At 41.0% G+C, this 14,718-nt stretch overlaps 1 protein-coding gene across 3 annotated transcripts in view; it reads left to right on the top strand.

Moving 5' to 3' along the window:
• Positions 1–2,762: 2,762 nt before the first annotated feature.
• The window catches only part of Sumf1 (sulfatase modifying factor 1), an 86,745-nt gene continuing 74,789 nt past the window's right edge, over positions 2,763–14,718 (top strand). For all 3 annotated transcript variants that reach the window (XM_071605919.1, XM_027931912.2, XM_027931913.2), the window contains exons 1-2: positions 2,763–3,045; positions 12,592–12,765. In XM_071605919.1, the coding sequence (XP_071462020.1) occupies positions 2,776–3,045; positions 12,592–12,765 (444 nt within the window). In that variant the 5' untranslated portion in view covers positions 2,763–2,775. The remainder of the gene's footprint in view (positions 3,046–12,591; positions 12,766–14,718) is intronic.

Below are 14,718 nucleotides of genomic sequence, written 5' to 3'. Positions count from 1 at the left end.
AAAATTTGGTTCAGACACGGAACTTGCAGCCTCATCAATGATGAAATGGGCAGAGTACAGCTCGCTCTTGTCAATTGTTTGCAATCGAATGAGAAAATGTGTAAAAGCTGTTATAAAATAGTCAACAAGGAGGAAAGGACTTTTCTTTCTTTTTTTTTTTTTATTTTTTTTAGTTGTAGAAGGGCACAATACGTTTATTTTATTTATTTACTTTTATGTGGTGCTAAGGTTTGAACCCAGTGCCTCACACATGCTAGGCAAGCGCTCTACAACTGAGCCATAACCCCAGACCAGGAAAGGACTTTTCTTAAAAAAAAAAAAAAAAAAAAAAAAAAAAAATCATGTTAAAGCCAAGAGAGAATAATAAAATAAACACCCGGATACTCATCAAGCGGCTATAACAGTCATCAACTGATGGCCAATTATACTTTTCCTTAGCTACTCATCTCATTGCCCATTTTTGGGGACACAAATTCTCAGTGACATATCTTTTGCTCCACATATCTTTTGCTCCACTCTAAGAAAGGGACTTTTTTTTTCCTTAAAATTTTATTTATTTATTTATTTTTATGTGGTGCTGAGAATCGAACCCAGGGTCTCACACATGTGAGGCATGTGCTCTACCACTGAGCCACAACCCCAGGACCCCCTTTTTTTTCTGAAAAAGTAATTTTTAAGGAAACACAGTCACAAATACTATTGTTACTCTTAAAAACCTAAAATAAATTTACAGTAATTTTGTTTTCAAATATCATAATTCGATTCAGCGATCACATTTCCATTCTTATAGGCTGAATGTCATTTTTAAAATCCATTCAAAAATCCAAAATTTAGGGCTAAGGATGTAGCATGCTTGAGGCTCTTGCTTTGATCTTCAGCAGTGCAGGAAAAAATTTTTTTTCTAAGATTGTGAAATTGGAAGATTTTTGAGTGCTAATGTTATGGTCAAAAAGTTTGGGAGTTTGGACCATTTTGGATTTTGCATTTTTAGATTAAAAATGCTTTACCTGTGAAGTCTATGCCAGAACTCCAAAACTGGAAAAAATCTGACATTTGAAATACTTTTAGTTCAACTAGGTGTGGTGATGCAAACCTGTAATCCCAGTGGCTCAGGACGCTGAGACAGGAGGATCAGGAGTTCAAAGTCAGACTCAGCAATTTAGTGAGTTGCTAAGCAGCTCAGGGAGGCCATGTCTCTAAATAAAATACAAAACAGGGCTGGGGATGTGGCTCAGTGATCAAGTGCCTCTGAGTTCAATCCCTGGTGCCAAAAACAAAAAGTGAAAAACAAAAACTTTTAGTTCCAAGCATTCCATATAAGAATAGACAATATTCCAGATAAAAATAGACAATGTTTCTATTGATTCACCAGGTGGTACAGATACTGTTGGTGTGGGATAAAACTTTGGGAGGTACGATTTGGCACGTCCTGCAGCCTGGATTTCTCTAACTCTATCCCTTATTCAAACTATCTCAAAAAACTTTATATCAGTAGGGCTGGGGTTTTAGCTCAGAGATAAAGCGCTTGTCTAGCATGTGTAAGGCACTAGTTTTGATTCTCAGAACCACATATAAGTAAAATAATGGTCCATAATTAAATAAAACAAAGGTCCATCAGCGACTAAAAATATATACAGATAAATAAATTTTATGTCTTCAGTTTGAATCATTATTTAGATAAGGCTCGCGTGTTGCATCTGGGTGCTGTTTTTGGTTTTGTCTGTTTTTTGAAATAGGGTCTAGCTATATTGCCCAAGCTAGTCTCCAACTCCTGGGACTGAAGGAATCCTCCCACTTCAGCAGGCTAAGTAGCTGAGACATTGCCACCAGGGCAGAAGATTGCTAGGTCAATTTTAATCAGTAAATTCTCTTTTCATCTTTTAATTTTGCATTTTGTTGCTCCTAAAACTGAACAGTGCTTTTTAAAACTGATGTACATTAGAATCATCTGGAGATTTTGTTAAACCACCCATTACTGTTTCCGGAGATTCAGTCAAGGCTACATTTCTTTGCTTATTTATTTATTTACTTTTTGGTGAGGGGTAAAAGAGATTGAACCCAGGGGCACTCAACCACTGAGCCACATCCCCAGCCCGCTTTTGTATTTCATTTAGAGACAGGGTCTCACTGAGTGGCTTAGTGCCTCGCTTTGAACTCATGATCCTCCTGCCTCAGCCTCCTGAGCTTTTGGGATTACAGGCCTGAGCCACTGCGCGTGGGAAAACTACATTTCTAGGGCTGGGGTTGTGGCTCAGTGGTAGAGCGCTTGCCTGGCATATGTGAGGCAATGGGTTCCATTCTCAGCACTGCATATAAATAAATAAAATAAAGGTCCATTGAGAACTAAAAAATATTAAAAAAAAAAAAAAAGACAATATTGATTCACCAGGTAGTACAGATACTGTTGGGGTGGGATAAAACTTTGGGAGGTACCCTTTGGCACGTCCGGCAGCCTGGATTTCCCTAACTCTATCCCTTACAGTGGTATCTTTCAACATCTCTATTTCCTGTCAAGGGAAATTTATTGAATTCCATGAAGGAGAGGATAACAGTTTAAAACTCAGAGTTTGAAGTTAGATTCCCTAAGTTTAAATTTCGCTTTTGACACTTCGCTGCCATGTGACTTTGGGCAAAAAACCACTCCACGGCTCTGTGAGACCCATACCACAGGAGAAACTTGAGGATGAAGGGAGACGATTTTGAGAAATAAAGGGCTGTCCCTTTAACGAGAGCGTGGCCACGTGACCCACGGGGTCACATGGCTCGTGGAACAACATGGCTGCGCCCGCGCGAGGGCCGGCTGGTGAACGCCGCGCCGCGCCCTCTCCCGAGCTCCTGCTGCCGCTGCTTTTGCTGATGTGCGGGGCGGCGCGGGGCGAAGAGGCCGGGGCCGGTGCGGGCGCGGCGTCCCTCGCAGGCTCCTGCGGCTGCGGCACGCCTCAGCGACCCGGGGCCCCCGGCAGCTCCTCAGCCGCGCACCGGTACTCGCGGGAGGCGAACGCCCCGAGCGCGCTCCCAGGAGAGCGGCCGCTCGCTCCCGCCAAGGTGCGCCCTCGACTCCCCTCTGGCGGGTGGGGGGGCTGCAGGGCTCTAGGACCCGGTCGCAATGGGCGCGGTCAGGGGAAGGTTACCGGAAGGCAAGTCGAGGCTAGAGCCACACCCACGCCACGCACCTGCGGCTCCCGTTCGACCGGCGCTCCTCCTGCCCGCCCTTCCCCGGCGGGCTGCGTCCTGGGGCTCCCGGGTTGTGAGCCCTGGACTTAGTTCCCCGCCTTCCTCCTAATCCCCGTCCCGTGGTCCACACGTGAATTTTAAGTCGGATAAGTTCAGGTTAAAATCCCCAATTCTTCTCTCACTAACTATAGGAAATTAGGATCAGGATCTCCAACTTTGCACTGCACTGATTTGCAATCGCCTGCCTACCTGAGGACAAGGACTTGGACAGTTTATTCTGTCACGTTGAACACAAGGAAGGTCTCAGCCAACTGGTTGCTTTATTATTTCTTACTTATCTGTTATGTTTTGCACAGTGGCTGGTTGTGGAGGGGCTAGGATTTGTACAGAATAAGCAGCAATAACAACTGGTGGTACCGATCCTACCTGCCAGGGACTTTGCATTCTGGTACATCTGAGGCAAACCTAATGCCCCTTCTTGTATACCTCGTGTACCCTATTCTTTTTCCATCCCAGTTTTCTCCTTTGGGATTTTTTTTTTTTTCTGGACAATATTCAGGACTTGGGTGAGAGGTAGCATCCACTGCTGGTTTACCTGACCTCCTCCGCTTCCCTCCCCTTCATTATTTCCATATCCTGTCCCAGTAGTATGTGTTTTTTTTTTTTTTTTTTTTAACATAACAATTACTAAGAATATTTGTCTCTTCCTGCAACTGGACACTGAGGGTGGTGGAGGTTAGGACAATGATTTGGTCTTTGAGGTATGGAGTATAGGAGGTTGACAACTGGGCTTCTCATTATTTCTGTACACTTTTTGGCCTTTAAAGTTTTTTTTTTTTTTTTTAAAGATAATGTGGGCAAGGGCCTCATTATTGGTGTTTACCTTTTATGGAGGTCCTGATTAATTTTTTTAGTTGATATTGACCATACTTAATTTTAACCTCTAAGTTACATGCTAACTGGTAATCTCTCCCTTTTTCTAAGAGAAAACTCCTTTATTAATCTATTTTGTAACTAACAGGACAGCTTTCTTATTTGCATATGCATATTGATCTTTCTCAAAATTTTGTCTTGAAACTTGTGGCCAGTGTTGAACATTTCTCATCTTTATATGCTCTGCCTTTCTGTGGGTTCCAGAATGGAATGTGAGTCACCATCATCTTTTGAATTAAATTTACAAGATACATATCTTTTGTCCCTGTAGAGTGGTTCTGTGCCCTTACTGAATATTGCCTGGGTCATCTTTAACCAGTCTTGTATTCACTTTCTATAATATTTGGAGGCATTCCAAACCGTTCATAAAATTAGCAGTTGATGAGAACACAGCTTACAAACTTTCAACCCAATCATTGATCCTAAGGTAACCTTGTTATCAAGGCCAATGTCTTCATGGGAGGTAGTTCTTCACCTGTTTTCCTTGGTTTTAAATGATGTAGTTTATATGCAAATGACTAGTTTAATTCTGGCAGCATTTGTTCTAAATTTTAGGAAGTACAGTCTTGCAGGAGAGTCTAATGATCATAGTGGTAGTTCTATTCCTCTTGGTTTTCTGTGTATTTGGTTTGGTTCAACCAATGTTTGTATAACTCTGTTGTGTGTGCTGGGCGTACAGAACAGAAAGAGAACTGTTCTCCACCTTCATAGCATTTCCACTTTGGTAAGTTCTGTCTCTCATTCTTTCAGATACACAAACACATTTGCACACACACACACACACACAACTACACATAAGTATAATTTTGTGAATAGTAACAGTATAATTTTGTATATAATGATAGGCAGAGTAATGTACAGAGTACATAGAGAGGAAAAAGGGTTTCCTGCTTCTTGAATATGTCAAGAGGTGCCTTTTAAAAAGGTCATTTGAGCTAGGTCTTGGAGGAGATATTTTCAGGAGCTGAGGATTGAGGGTCAGATTGAAGGACATTCCAAGGAGAATAGCTTTGGCCCAAAGCACTATGTAGGAAGCATTTTGTGTTCTGGGACATGTAAATGATTTAAGGTTTCCTGGGAGTGACATTTTTCACACTTTTTTTTTTTTCTGGGTACCAGGAATTGAACTCAGGGGCACTTGGCCACTGAGCCCCATCCCAACCCTATTTTGTATTTTATTTAGAGACAGGATCTCACTGAGCTGCTAGGCACCTTGCCATTGCCAAGGCTGGCTTTGAACTCGCAATCCTCCTGCCTCAATCTCCCAAGCCGCTGGGATTACACCTTTCTTAGATGCAATTTCTTTTTTTTTTTTTCTCTTTTGCATTAAAACAACTTTTTTTTTTTAGTTGTAGATGAACACATACCTTTATTTTATTTCTTTGTTTTTATTTGGTGCTGAGGATTGAACACAGTGTCTCATGCGGCGAGGGCTCTACCAATGAGTTACACTCCCAGCCCTCTCTTTTGCATTTTAATTGATTTAATGAGCACTTGGTAAAGTGGGGACACAAAGAAGCAAGTAATACTAGGCTTTCAAGAAATTTGCACTTTCACTGAAAAGTATGGTAGTAAGAATCTCCGGGAAACACCATGCATTATAAATTTGACTTAAATTCTCTCTGATTAAGAAATACAGTTCTTACTGAGAAAATTATCCTAACAATGTTTCATATCACTTATTCTTTTGTAACAAAGTGACAGGATGTTTTAGTCTCCATGGATCATTTAGAAGAGGAACGTATAAGGCATTTAGGGTCATGAGGTGCCGAAAGTGTGTATGGTGCTTCTGTGCATAAAGTCAGTTAATGGCTTGTCTGAGGATGTTTCTGATGGTGTGACACTGCCTTGGCATAAAAGCACAATTGATGGCCATCTCTTCTGTGAAACCTTTCTTCCAAAAAGTAGGGTTTCTTTCCTCTGAATTTCCGTAGCATATTTTGTGGTTGTTGTTTTCTGATGGCAACTTATCTATTTAGTTTATTGGCGGAGTTGTCTATCTCCGCCAATAAACTAAATAGATAAAATGAAGGCATTTTTAGACCCGTTGTAGTCTCTGTGTCCAAGGTACCTCACATATCTTAAGCATTCTGTAACAATTCCTCCAATGATCTGTTGCCTTTTATGTGGATACAATATTGAAAGATTACCTGAGGAATAAAGGATATCAGATACTTTTGAAAGACATCTTTATAATATAAACTTTTGCTGTACTTATCTTCCCCAGAACCCTGTGAGACTTATCGAATCTCCCACTTTACAGATGAGGCAACTAAGGCTTCATCGGGATGGAAGAAACTTTGAATGTCATTCCATGTATGATTAATGTCTGCGGAGGCAGGAGGGTGAGAGAATGGTAAAAATAAATAAGCTCTGTATGGGTGGATAAGGCCGCAGTTTGTAGACAGATCTGGAGAGCTTATTTCTTTTCTTTTTTTACCAGACTTTCTGCTTAGCCTTTAGCATTTGATTTAAGTTTGAGGAGTGGAAAGAAGGAAAAGGAAGCAGACCTACACAAAACGAGTTGGGTATGATATTCTTTTTGTGTATAAGACAAAAATCTTATAGGAATAACTAAAAAAAATGATAATTAAAACTGGTGTAAGCCAGGTGTGGTGGCCCATGCCTGTAATGTCAGCCACTTGGGAGGCTAAGGTAGAAGGATCACAAGTTTGAGGCCAGCCTTAGCAACTTAGTGAGGCCCTAAGCAACTTACTGAGACCCTGTCTCAAAATGAAAAATAAAAAAGAGCTGGGGATGTGGCTAAGTGGTAAAGTGCCACTGGGTTTCATCCCCAATACCAAACCAAACCAGGCAACCAAACAAAAAATGAAAGCAAAAAGCCAAACTGATATAAGCAGATTAAAAAAAAAAATTGGCTGGACCTCTTATGGACTCTTCTTATGCTTGTGAAGTTCAAGAGTTTCTGTGGCCCCAGACATAGTGAGATTTCAGGCATCAGGAACTTCTGCAAGTCTCTCTGTCTCTTGGCTCTTCTTTCTTTTGTGTTATCTTTGCCTTCAGGTAATCTCTTTTCCTACTGATAAACTAGTTGGAGGAGAAAGAATTCCTCTTTCCTGGTAGCTCCAGCAAACATTCTAAGGTGAACTTTCTCTGGGTCATGGGCTTATTACCAGTTTCATCTGTGTGGTCAAAGAATGCCACAAGTCATGTGCAGTGGTACACGCCAGCAACTCAGGAGGCTGAGGCAGGAGGATTGTGAGTTTGAGGCCAGTCTGAGCACCTTAGTGAGACCCTAAGCAACTTAGTGAAACCCTGTCTCAAAGTAAAAAATAAAAAGGAGTGGGGAGGTAACTCAATGGTAAACTGACTAAAGTACTTCTGGGTTCAGTCTCCAGTATCCATCACCCCAAAAAAATAAAAAGAAAAAAGAATGCTATGATTGGCCAGGCCTGAGTCACAGGAGGTGGAGTCGGGCCATCCAGTGCCACTTGGGCCACATGTACTTAGTTTAAAAGGTGATTTTCTTTTTTTTCTTTCTCTGTCCTTTCTTGGTGGTGGTGGTTTTGCAGCACTAGGGATTGAGCACAGGGTTGATCCTATTGCTAATTTATATCCCCAGTCCCTTGATTTATATCCTCAACTCCCTTTTATCTTGAGGCAGGGTATCATTAAGTTGCCTAGGTTGGCCTTGAACTGAGATCCTCCCACCTCAGCCTCCTGAGTAGCTGGTATTACAATCATGTGCCTGGCAAAAAGTGGTTTTCAAAAAGGACTTTGGGTACTTTCACAAGAAGTAGAGGAACTGGCAAAAATAGTAGGGACGAGGGGCGTAACTCAGTGATGAGGTCAGGTCGTGGGCTCAGTCCCTAGCACTGAAAAAAAAAAAATTATAAAGATAGATGCCCACTGCTCTTGGCCTGAGTGTGTGGCCCATTCACGGTGATAACAGAGTCACTCTTGACCTCAGGTAGGCTTCTGGCTTGAGTGGCAGTGGCAGATGCTGTGCGGTGGCTGAAGAGGTAATTCACCTTTAGACTCAAGGAGGAATGAATTCCTTGACTCTGGACCTTCCATAAAGACTCAGTTCAAAGGGCCTTTTTATTTGGAATGGGGTCCTCTGCTACGGGTTTTACTAGAGGGACATTTTATATTTGTAGGACAGAAAACTTGACTTTATCAGTATAAGTTAGAAATTTCAGCAGTGCAGAACTATTTTGTGTATCGCCTCCAGAATGGAAACTTAGTCTGCTCAGTGCTGTGGCGGTTAATGAAAGAAGAAAAAGAAACTAGGCCAGTAGTCCACAGTGGAGGTCGCGATGGTATTAGCTTTGTTGGTATTCACCTTGAGGCAGAAGGGGATGAAAAAAAATTAGGTAATTGTAAAAATCCATTAGGCACAACAGGCAGAGCTTCCTGTGGGCCTTGTCTGAGCCCAGGGGTGGACAAGTGTTCTCATTCCGGGCCCCACTTCCCTGCTTCTGGAAAGCGTGATTTTTTTCTCTTAAGTCCTTTATGGAACCTTTTATTAGATCCTCTTAATAATCATTTTAAGACTACTCTGGAAACTTTTGCCTCAAGTCTAAGTTTTCCTCCTTCTTTGTAGAGCTGCTTAAAATTCTGACTTCTAAGGGCTGAGGAATCTTGTGTCCCAGACACTTAGACAACAATGAGAATAATGGGGCCGCCCAGTTCAGTCCCTGAGCTGAGGCTGTTACCCAGGTTTCACTGAGACACAGACATGTCACCCATGTCTGGCACTGTGTTATAAATGAAATCGAATTTCTATAATTATAGTTATGAATAATTCAAATAATAAATCCTCATTATATTCATGATCTCACTCATTCAGTCAGTCAAGATTTTTTGCATGTCTACCAAGAACTGCACGCCATGCTAGGTGCTGGGGAATATAGAAATGAGAATATTAACTTCCAGTTCCCAGTGAGCCTAGGATCTAGGGGGGGATGAAAACGGGTAACTAAGATACCGAGAGAGAGAGAATTGTTAGGATAGATAGAGGCTTGGATCAGAGGAACCTAAATGGGGCACCCATAACCCAGGCAGCCAGGGATGTGTAGGCAGGAAAGTCTTCCTGGGGGTAATCCTTGAACAATGACACCATCTACAGAGGCAGAGTGGTTCAAGAAGTGCAGCTGAAGTACAGAGTAGGAAAGGTGGAGAGAACTTAGACTCTGATGTTTAGATATTTTACCCTGAATGGTCATGGGAATTCCTGAATAACTTAAGTAGGAAAATGATGTGATCAGGTTGACACTTATATTTCAAATAGATGGTACTTTGAAAATTTTAAAAAATATATGTGCGAATACTGAGAAATTTCCCCCTTATCTATTAACCTTCCTCTCCAACAACCACCCCATGCATTTCTTTTTTTTTTTTTTTCCCATGCATTTCTTGTGTATTTTTTTTCAGAGCTGTGTTCTACAAATGGGAGCAAATACAAAAAATATACGAGTCTTATATTCTCTCTCAGTCTCTTTCCACAACCTCTCTTTACAAATGACAGCACTTCCTGTGTAGGATTGTGCAATGTGCTTTGTTCACGTAGCTCTTTATCTTGGTCAGATCGCTTCCTATCAGAATGTTAGATATTTCCTTTTTTTTCTTTTTCTGTGGTACTAGGGATTCAACCCAGGATTGCTCTACCACTGAGCCACATCCCTAGCCCTTTTCATTTTATTTATTTTGAGATAGGGTCTCCCTAAGTTGCAGAGGCTGACCTCAAACTTGTAATCCACCTGCCTCAGCCTCCAAGTCCTTGGGGTTACAAGTGTGCACCACTGTGGCTGGTTTTCTTCTTTCTTAAGTCTGCTTAATTTCCCATTTTCTAGCCCACAATTAATGAACATTTAGGTTGTGGAAAGAGGCTGAGAGAGAATATTCCAGCCTGTTTCTGTTATGGAGCTGTTATAAATTGTGCTGGACATAGAAGGCTTGAGTTTTGCAGAAAGCCCTGCAGGATTTTTTTTTTTTTTTAATGATCTTTTTACCTTTATTTTATTTATTTATTTTTATGTGGTATTGAGGATCGAACCCAGTTCTTCACATCTGCTAGGCAGGTGCTCTACCACTGAGCCCCAACACCCCAGCCATCTGTGGGAATTTGATACTTGCTGAATGAACGATTGAATGGAAGGTGGATGATTTAGAAGTAAGGAGGGATATGAACCTGTACAGTTACCTGGGAGTAGAAAAGAGGGAGAGATGTGAGGGAGATATTTGTAGCAGCTTCAGAAAGGCTGGGTGACATATATATGCTGGGATTAGGGAACAGAAGTAGCCAAGGATGATTTCTTGGAATAGTAAAACACATTGGGCAAACGCTATGTTTATTACTCACATAGATGAGAATAGTACCATTTTTATCAGGAAATGCATGCACAGAATTGTAGCAACCACCAGCAAAGAGAGTCAATTGGAATGGAAAGTAGAATCAAGATAATCATTCATTTCCTGATTTCTGTTTCTCCAATCTTGTTTTTGTGATTCTTCCACTCCTATTGCTAAGCTGTATTCTTTCTTTTTATCTCAACTAATTATCTCTTTGACTTCTTTGTTTTTTCCTCTTTGATTTGAAGTCCTGTTTGTAGAGACTGACAATTCCTAAGCTGCCAAGCAGTCTCTGAGGTGACTTGGACTCATGATTTTAAAGTTAGACATTGCATCTGCAGAGTACGCTTCTGACAGATGGTATGGTTGAGAGTCTGCTTTTTATTGAGATATAATTGACCCATCATACAATTCACTCTTAAACTGCACCAATCACTGCTTTTTTTAGTGTAGTCACACCATTATTACTATCTAATTCTAGAATATGTCATCACCCCTGAAAGAGGCCCCATACTCATTAGCAATCATTTCCCATTTCTATCTCCCCCAGCCCCTGGCTGTCACCAACTCCTTTCTGTTTGTGTTTTCATTCTGGATATTTCACATGAATCAGTTCACACAATATGTGACCTTTGAGAAATGGATTCTTGCATCTCGAGTCTCATTGGCGAGGTCCATCCATGTTGGAACATGAATCAGCACTTCATTCTTTTTATGACTGAGCATTATTTCCAATTAAGGTACACCACGTTTGCTACATATGCATCAGAGGATGGATATTTGAGTTGTTCCCACTTTTGCCCATTATGAATAACGCTACTGTGAATGCTTTTGTGTGGACGTAGTTTCATTTCTCTTGGATAAATATCTGGGGGTGCAAGGGGGCGTCCTATGTTAACTCTTTGTTAATTTCTTGAGGACCTGCTGAATTTTTTGTATTGCCTGCACCATTTTACATTCTTTTTTTGTGGGGGGTGGGTACCAGGGATTGAACCCAGGGATACTTAACCACTGAATCACATCTGCAGCCCTTTTCATGTTTTATGTTGAGACAGGGTCTCACTAAGTTGCTTAGGGCCTTGCTAAGTTGGCAAGGCTAGCCTCAAACTTGAGATCCTCCTGCCTCAACCTCCAGAGCCTCTGGTATTACAGGCATGAACCACCATACCCAGCTCCTGGACTTGCATTTTTTAACTGAAAACTTTCTGTACCATCCTCAGACCCTGTGCTCAGTGCTAGAAATACAGCTAGGAACTGGTGAACATGACAGTCCCAGTCTCTTCCCCCTGGGAGTTTAAGTTCATGTGTGAAGGTAGATAGGAAGAAAGTAATTGCAATTTGGTAAGGAATTATACAAAACATAATCCCTTAGTAAACTTTTCAGATTTTTCTGTTTCAGTGATTTAAGCCCTTCCCATTATCTTTAATGGGGAAAATTCATGCAGAGATGCCTCTGAGTTCAATCCCCGGTGCCCACCCCCCCCACAAAAAAAGTCTTTGCTAATCTGACTTCTTCATAAGAAGAGGAAATTAGGACACACAAAAGAGATACCAGTGATATGCACACACAGAAAAAAGGCCATGTGAGCTCATGGTAAGAAGGTGGGCATCTAAAATCTCAGGAGAGAGGCCTCGGAAGAAACCAAAGCTGCTGACACCTTGATCTTGGACTTCTAGTCTCTAGAACCCTAAGAAATAAATTTCCATTGTTTAAACCAAAAAAGAAAAAAAAAATTCATGCAGTGAGTATTTGGAGATATTATATATGGCATTTTTATGTTTGTTTTTAAAATTAATTCAAAAGAAATGAAAATATTGAAGAAAATATGTACACATGTATCTAGTGAAAAAACGTGGCATGCTCTCCCGGCACCTGTGGCTCCCCATTAGACGATTTGGTTTCTATTAATCCTGTTTGCATCCTGTGCACAAATTTAGGACATGTAGAATTTGGACTAAACAAATTACTCTCCTAAAGAATTTTCACTTTTTTTTTTTTAGTTCATGGTTCACCTTCATTGGGGCGTGGAGTGATTTTGCTAATTTTATGGTGATTTCCTGGTGGTGGTTACTAAGCATATGTGCTTACTGTGGACTGAGAACTATACGCCTTGCCCAGGTACAGTTTGTCTGCGATGCATGACTTCTGTGTCTCCCTATTCACTGCAGATGGTCCCCATCCCTGCTGGAGTGTTTACAATGGGCACAGATGATCCTCAGATAAAGCAGGACGGGGAAGCCCCTGCAAGGAGAGTCACTGTTGATGCCTTTTATATGGATGTCTATGAAGTCAGTAATGCCGAATTCGAGAAGTTTGTGAACTCCACTGGCTATTTGACAGAGGTAATGTGGTGGGGACAAGAGGGAAAACTTAATTCTTTTCCATCGCTCTGAGAAATGCTTTAAATCACAGTGAACATAAGCCCTTTATTTATGTATTTCACTTAATTTCTCCAGAAACCCTGTGCAGGGGGTTTTTCTTCAGGTAGCAACTGAGGGTTAGAAAAGTGATTTGCTCTAAGTTGTGTGGCTAGTTACTGATGGAACTGGGATTCCAACCTGCACAGTGGGACCCCAGAGCCTGTGTCCTTAACCATAAAGGTATGTTGTGTTAATGCTCAAGCATGCCAGAGATGGTGACTGTTCACTCAACTTTTTGAGATAACAGACGTCACATAAAGTAAGGCCACTCTTCCCTGTCAATAACGTGCAACTTGGATGTTCCAGAAGCATTACATGTTTTAGGAATGATAGATGCAGGAGTGCAGGTTTTCATTTTTGTGGCTTTATTCCAGTGCCTCGACGGTTCACAGGATCCTCTGTGGCAGTTCCTGGCATTATCCCGTGGTCACTGAAACACCAAGCAGGGCTCTGGAATTGGATGTTTGCCCTAAATCAGAACAGGAAGGGGAAGCTTTGGAGTTTATGAGCGTTTCTATGAGGCTCTGAAATAGACTTGTTTTCTAAAACGCATCCCATTTTCTCTTGCCAAAAACTTTCCCCTTGTCTTGAGTATGTGGAGTTCCTGTTTTCTTTTCTTTTTTTTCATTTTTTAAGCACCAACTATCTTTTTTTTTTTTTTTAATTTAAAAGCATTAATTTGAGAGTGCATATGAAAAGCAAACTAATGTCTAGATAGGATTTTGCATTCTCACATTTCTTTGAAATTTCCCCAAATATACAAAGTGGTTGTAAATCTTTTTTATAATATTTGTCATAAGCAAACTTCCGTGTTCTTTTTGTTTGAAAAGAATATTCCAAGGTCAAGTTGCCAGTACTCTGCTAAAGTTAGAAGAAGATTTCGTGGGAAGAAGGCTTCCCTTAGACCAGGGTTCTCCATGAAGATTAGATAGAATAAGCAGAATTTAGGCATCCATGAGCACAGAGGAGGAAAATTTTCAGCTGGATATTTCTACCTGAAATTTAGCATGCCCTTCAATTATGACACAGACAACACACCATGGTAAACTTAGTACCTGTGACTTTGTTACCAATAGAAATCACAGACTTCATCAGGTACGGTGGTGCACACCTGTAATCCCAGTGGCTCAGGAGACTGAGGTAGGAGGATTGTGAGTTCAAAGCCAGCCTCAGCAACTTAGCCCTAAGCAACTCGGCAGCACCCTTTCTTTGAATAAAATATTTTAAAAGGCTGGGGATGTGGCTCAGTGGTTAAGCGCCCTTGGGTTCAATCCCTGGTACAAAAAAAAAAAAAAAAAAGACAAAGAAATCACAGGTTTACTTTCTTATTGTTATTATTCCAGATATTTTGATATTATTCTAGATATTTTGAAATACTGTTTGCATTCATCCCACTTTGAAGTAGGATAATTATGAACATCAGATCTTACTTAATATGTTAATAAAAAGCATACAGGTGGGACTCCGGTTGTGGCTCCGTGGTAGAGCACTTGGCTGGCAGGTGTGAGGCAGTGGGTTTGATTCTCAGCACCACATAAAAATAAAAGAATAAAGTAAAGGCCCATCAACAACTAAAGAAAATATTTTTTTAAAAAAGCCTACAGGTGACTTTAACAGCCATTTGTTTTATTAATATTTGGATGTAACGATTGTTTTAGTAGTCTTATTGATTTTATTTTATACATTTAAATGTTTCATTCTGAGAAGGAAGTTTCTAAGCTTCAGTATGATGCCAGAGGGTGTAGGGCACAGGGACTTAGAAGCCCTACCTTGGACAAAATGCTTCATTTTTTTGTAGCACTTTACAGATTCCCCACCCCCCCTTCAACTTTACTTTACATCCCACGCCCCTTGCCAGCCCCACTGGTCTTGTTT

The sequence above is a fragment of the Marmota flaviventris genome, chromosome 20, assembly GCF_047511675.1.
Source record: "Marmota flaviventris isolate mMarFla1 chromosome 20, mMarFla1.hap1, whole genome shotgun sequence".
Taxonomy (NCBI): Eukaryota; Metazoa; Chordata; class Mammalia; order Rodentia; family Sciuridae; genus Marmota; species Marmota flaviventris.
Note: the sequence above shows the minus strand (reverse complement) of the source record. Positions and strands in the feature narration are given on the sequence as shown.